The sequence below is a fragment of the Sus scrofa genome, chromosome 5, assembly GCF_000003025.6.
Source record: "Sus scrofa isolate TJ Tabasco breed Duroc chromosome 5, Sscrofa11.1, whole genome shotgun sequence".
Taxonomy (NCBI): domain Eukaryota; kingdom Metazoa; phylum Chordata; class Mammalia; order Artiodactyla; family Suidae; genus Sus; species Sus scrofa.
The window spans coordinates 14,959,135-14,965,368 of NC_010447.5; the positions used below are offsets into that span (position 1 = coordinate 14,959,135).

The 6,234-nt window shown below is 51.9% G+C and overlaps 1 protein-coding gene across 1 annotated transcript; it reads right to left on the bottom strand.

Annotated features, from left to right (window-relative positions):
- Nucleotides 171-5,097, bottom strand: FKBP11 (FK506 binding protein 11). Its single transcript, XM_003126097.4, has 6 exons — nt 4,194-5,097; nt 3,952-4,017; nt 3,480-3,567; nt 3,150-3,183; nt 2,720-2,790; nt 171-410 (listed from the first exon to the last, which is right to left on the bottom strand). The coding sequence occupies exons 1-6, from the start codon at nt 4,320-4,322 to the stop codon at nt 193-195; spliced, it is 606 nt and encodes a 201-aa protein (XP_003126145.1). The 5' UTR covers nt 4,323-5,097; the 3' UTR covers nt 171-192.

Below are 6,234 nucleotides of genomic sequence, written 5' to 3' on the forward strand. Positions count from 1 at the left end.
TGTGGTCCTTGGGGAAAGTTAGGACAGGAAGAGGAGGCCAGAAGTGGTCCGAAGCCCCAACCACCCTTATGCCAGGCAAGACCCAACTCACAAGGCCTTTTTCCCCACCCTTTATCTCATTCCCACTTACAAAGGTAGCCTCAGAACGTATCGGGTGAAGAATGCAAAGATTTTTAAAATTACTATTATTTATTATTTCTTTTTGCTCTTGTTTCGTTTCTCTTCCTTGAGCTTCTTTTTGGAGACTTTAGGTCTGCTGGCCTTTTTGTATAGGTGATACCCAATGAGGCCCAAGAGGGCTGGCACCATGGCCATGCCTACCAGAGGCAAAATGCCCTTCACCAGCTTTTGCCAGTAGTTGGCTCGGATGAGTGCAATCAGCTCCACGTCAAAATGCAGCTCTGCATCCGCTAGAGGCAGAGAGGAGGTGAGGGTTAGAATCTGCGCATTTTATCCAGGACTCAGAATCTGAATGAAAACAGGGAGGGCGGACCACACCATAGCAACAACTACAAAGCTGGCAAGATTTAAATAGAGGGCTGAGTTCCCGGTCCCAAAGGCAGAGGCAGAAGAGGGTTATGAGGCTCTCCAGCGACAGTCACGTTTACCCTAAATAGACACGTGTGGCTTGTATTCACTGACAGGTCTTTGACAGGAAAACTTCTGTGGATCTGAAAAGTACAGGCTGCTCTCCATTTATAGAGACATTCTTATATTCTCCATCATATCAGTTAGAGAACCTCTGTACTCACTGTATTCCATTCCCAAAAAGCCCATGGACAGAATCTTTGCAGGGCTGAAATTAATTGGATTTAAACTAGACTTTTTAAAATTTCACCAACCAATGAGCACACTCAATGTAATTGTTAGAAAAAAAAAAAAATAGGTATTTCAACATAAGGACTAGAGAGGAAGAAGGATGTGGTTTAACAAGTTAGAAGTGGGGGGATGAACAGGAGTGAATTGGAGGAGAAATGCAAACAGAAGCAGCATGGGAAATGAGGTAACAGAAAGCTTCGGGTAAAAGGATTTCTTCTTCTCTCTTGTTTTAAAAGACTAGTCTTGGAGTTCCCATTGTGGCTCAGTGGGTTAAGAACCCAACTAATATCCATGAGGAGGCAAGTTTGATTCCTGGCCTCTCTCAGTGGGTTAAGGATTAGACATTGCTGTGAGCTGTGGTATAGGTCACAGATGTCACTCAGATCTGACATTGTTGTGGCTGTGGTATGGGCCGGAAGCTGCAGCTCCAATTCGACCCCTAGCCTGGGAATTTCCATATGCTGCAAGTATGGCCCTAAAGAAAAAAAAAATTTTTTTTAACTATTTTAAGAAAAAAAAAGAAAAGCACTAGAGTTCCTGTCGTGGCTCAGTGGTTAATGAATCTGACTAGGATCCATGAGGACACAGGTCTGATCTCTGGCCTTGCTCAGGGGGTTAAGGATCCAGCGCTGCTGTGAGCTGTGGTGTAGGTTGCAGACTCAGCTCAGATCTGGCGTTGCTGTGGCTCTGGCGTAGGCCAGCAGCTGTAGCTCCGATTGGACTCCTAGCCTGGGACCCTCCATATGCCATGGGTGCGGCCCTAAAAAGAAAAAAAAAGAAAAAAAATTATTTTTGGCTGCACCTGCAGCATATGGAGGCTCTTGGGCCAGAGGTTGAACCCATACCACAGCAGTAACCAGAGCCACAGCAGTGACACCACCAGATCCTTAACCTGCTGAGCCATCAGGGAACTCCAAAGAATTTCTCTTTAGTCCCTCAACCCCTTTTCTGGGTCTCTCTCTAAGCTGGAACTAGGATAAGAACTTTTATCCCCAAACTCTGAAAATACAACTCATTGTAACTAACAGAACATTTCTCTAACCAGTCTCAGACCTTCAAAAATAGGTTTCAGTGATGAACTCTGAGGGCTTTTAAAATTAGGGGGTGGGCTTGGCTTTTAAAAGTTGATTTTTTTTTGGAGTTCCTGTTGTGGCTCAGCAGTGACGAATCCAACTAGCATCCATGAGGATGTGGGTTCGAGCCCTGGCCTCGCTCAGGGGGTTAAAGATCTGGTGTAGGCCAGCAGCCGCTGCTCCAATCCAGCACCTAGCCTGGGAACTTGCATTTGCCGTGGGTTCAGCCCAGCCCTAAAAAGACAGAAAAAAAAGTTTTTAGTTTTGAACTACTTGACTATGATCACTCTTACTATCTCTTCCCTGGTGGAGGGCTGAAAGGAATGGAAGAGATGTGGTGAGAAGCCATGCCAGCTGCACAAACAATAGTTTGAAGTTGTAGGAAAAAGGCAGAAGAGAAGTCCAGAGTTGCAGGTGGCACTGGCAGCAGGCGGCTCAAGCAGGTGTCTCCTCCCTAAAAGTGGCTCAAGCAGGTGTCTCCTCCCTAAAAGTCACTGGTTGCCAAAGGGCAAGCCAGGTGGCTTTAACAGGTATGTCTCTAGTCCCTGCCAGTGATCTGAGGAAGAAAAGGCTGGGCCTGCCGAAGGAAGCCTCAGCCACTCTGGTGCCTTTCAGCAAGCTGGGTTTAGACCTTCTCAAGCTCCAGACAAAGTGCATAAGGTATAGCTTTACACCTGCAGCTAGCCTAAGTTCCAGGGCAGGGATCAAACCCGCATCACAGCAGCAACCTGAGCCACAGCAGTGACAACACCAGGTTTTTAACCCGCTGAGCCACCAGGCAACTCTGGGACTAGGTATTTTGCCTCAGAGAGGCCTGGTCAGATTACCTGGGATAGATGGCGGGAATCCCCGTTTGCCATAGGCCAGATGAGAAGGGATGATTACCCTTCGCTTCTCTCTGAGGGAAGGAACGTGAGTCATAGGTAGCGTGGGAACAGGTGGGACCAGCTGCCTCAACCCATCTGAAGCCCCACCAGCAAAACCCTGTGGATAGTCACACCCAAACATGGACTTCCCCACCTGAGCACCAAACAGGCTGACCGGCTCAGGTGTCCATCCCCCCAGATGCCTCAAATCTATCAACAAAACCCACAGCCAGAAGGCCTGAGGCTTTCTTTATCCAAAGCCTCGAAGCCCAATGACCTGGACCTGCCCAGGATGAAGCCCATTCTCCTGCCTCCTCTGGGAGCAGGGATAGCAGAGGCAGCCTCCACCCATGCAGAGGGTACCCAAGCCCACCCCTGCCCAGATACTCACCCCACACACATGTCTAGAAGGCTCTGCTCCAGACCTTGAGGAAGAAGACACAACTGAACAGGAAACTACCTAAATTCCCCAAATCCCAGGAAAGGATGACCAAAGGCTCCCCCTGATTCTCTACTGAGCGCCCCACTTCTCAGATCTCCGGCTTCCAGTGTGGTATGGGGCAAGAGGAGTACTAGAAGTGGGGTTTGAATCTCAGGAGGTGGCTAGTGGAGCCCTGGGGTCTTATTCCAGGGGGCCTTTGCAAGGTGTTTGACCGGGTTGAAGAAGCTAAGACAGGACTCAGGCTGGAAAGAAGTGGGATAGGAGGTACATCTCACATACCTGGTATCACCTGCTTTTGACCAAGTTCTATAACCAGAGGGTCTCTGCTCAGAGAAGTGTCAAAGATGCGGCCATCTACCAAGCTGCCCTGGTGGGGGGGGAGAGCGCACACCTAGTACCTCCCCCTCCCGCTCCCAGCAGGGCACACACACAACAGGGCGGCAACCCCCCACCCCTGCAGCAGCAGCCGAGCATTCCCCTCCGGCAGAACGGAACAGGAAGACCCAAAAGGGCTGGCACTTCTCGGAGATCTCTCCACCCTTCATTTCTCAGGGCTGGGAAGGAACTGGCGTAAAAGCAGGAAGGGGAAAAGGTTAGGGAACAGGAGCGCCCCTCCCCCGCCCGCCACGTGCTGCAGGACCCCAGAGCCTGAGTTACTCCTGAACCGCTTGCCACGTGTCCAAGCCAACGCTGACGTGTTTCACCAGGGCGCCGCCCCCCAAGGCCCCGCCCCGGCCCCCAGGCCCCTCACCGAGTAGTGTATGTGCAGCGTGTCTCCAAAGGCAGCCGGCTCAGCACACGGTTCAGGGGGCTCCACCTGTGACCGCACTACAGGAGTCACGGAGGCTCCTCCAAAGAGCCCATTCTTGCCCCTGGACTCAGTAGCCGCCGTCAGTCCCCGCACTTCCCCGCCTCCCCGCTCCCAGGCTGGTTTAGACCTCGGAGTTCCCCCACGAAGCCCGACCTCCGCGGCACCCGGGACTAACTCCTCACCAGGGTCTCCACTTGCAGGGTCCGGACGGGACTTTCGGTTTCGAACCCAGCCTCAGCCCGGCACATCGCCCCACTGAGCAGCAGCAGCAGCAGCAGCCGGAGGGGCAGAAATGAGGGGCGCAGGGTCATGACTAGATGGGGACAGGGCACGGGGCACCGAGGACAGGTTGGTGGTGGCAGCGGCGAGGGCGGCAGTTCCTCCGGCGCCCAGGCCAGACTGGACGGGGGACGGGGCGGGTCGCGACGCGCCAGCTCCTCCTCCTGCAGCCCTTCCTCCACCTTGTCCCCACCTCCTGGGGGGAGGAGGCCGCGGGAGCTCCCTCTGCGCTCTAAGATCAGGAGGTTGCAGATTCTAACCTGTCCGTTAGCCGTTTGGTCTCAAAGTGAGGGGCTTGGGTCACATAATTAAGACCCATTTACGATTACCTATCGTGTTCCAAACGCTTGTCTGTAAGCCTCTAAACCATCTAGAAAGGTAGGCCTAATTGTTTCCATGTTAAAGATGAGGAACTGGGTGTTCAGGTTAAGTAACTTGCCCAAGGTCATCTAGCTAAGTGATTAACAGCAGACAAAATTCAAACCACAGGATCCTCGAGTCCAGCATGTTTGCCCTCTGTCCTTTCCTATTAAAGATGTATGTCTCCTCACACCTACCCTGGCAGGAGTGGCTGGCCCAGGCCACCCCAGTAGGTGTCAAAAGTAGCAGCTCTCTCCCACATCCAGCCCTTTGGCTTGATTTTTTGGAGGTCAGATAAGGCAGGTAGCTGTCCCATCACCTTCTCCCACAAGAAGGGAACTGAAGAGAGGACAGGGCTATTATAGTGGAAGGATGGGGTCAGCTCCTATCTTTTCCTCCAAGGTTTCCAGTTCCTTCCTCTTTTCTTTTTCTTTTCTCTTTTCTTTCTTTTTTGTCCTTTTAGGGCCACACCCTCAGCATATGGAGGTTCCCAGGCTAGGGGTCAAATTGGAGCTGTAGCCACTGGCCTATGCCACAGCAATGCCAGATCCAAGCCGTGTCTGTGACCTACACCACAGCTCACAGCAACGCTGGATCCTTATCCCACTGAGCGAGGCCAGGGATCAAAGCTGTGTCCTCAGGATGCCAGTCAGATTCATTCCCACTGAGCCACGACGGGAACTCCTCCTTCCTCCTTTCATCAACAAACTTGTTAAGAGGGCAGTACAGCACGTTAGCATATGTCCAAGGACTTCAGTTTTTAGTTTTTCTTTTGTAGCTGTACCCACAGCATATGGAAGTTCACAAGCCAGGGATCAAATCCAAGCTGCAGCGGCCACCTACGCCACAGCTGTGGCAACACCAGATCCTTAACTCACTGCATCAGGTGGGGGATCGAACCTGTGCTGCCAAAGAGACACCAGATCCTTAACATGCTGTGCCACAGAGGAACTCCCAGTCTTTAGTTATTTATTTAGTCTTTTTAGGGCCGCACCCACAGCAAATGGAGGTTCCCAGGCTAGGGGTTGAATCGGAGCTGCAGCTGCCAGCCTACACCACAGCCACAACCACAGCAACTCAGGATCCAAGCCGCATCTGCGACCTACACCATAGCTCATGGCAATGCCAGATCCCTGACCCACTAAGCAAGGCCATGGACTGAACCCACATCCTCATGGATACTAGTCGGATTTGTTTCCACTGAGCCACAACAGGAACTCCCCTCAGTTTTTATTTATTTTTATTTTTGGCCATGCCCGTGGCATGCGGAAGTTCCCAGGCCAGGGACTGAGCCTGTGCCACAGCAGTAACCAGAGACACAGCAGTGACAACACTGGATCCTTAACCTGCTGAACCACCAGGTAACTCCAGACTTCGGTTTTTGAAAGGGTGACCCTGCAGTTCCCGTCATGGCACAGTGGTTAGCAAATCCAACTAGGAACAGTGAGGTTGTGGGTTCGATCCCTGGCCTTGCTCTGTGGGTCAAGGATCTGGCGTTGCTGTGAGCTATGGTATAGGTCGCAGACGCAGCTCAGATCCCACTTTGCTGTGGCTGTGGCATAGGCCGGCAGCAACAGCTCCAAT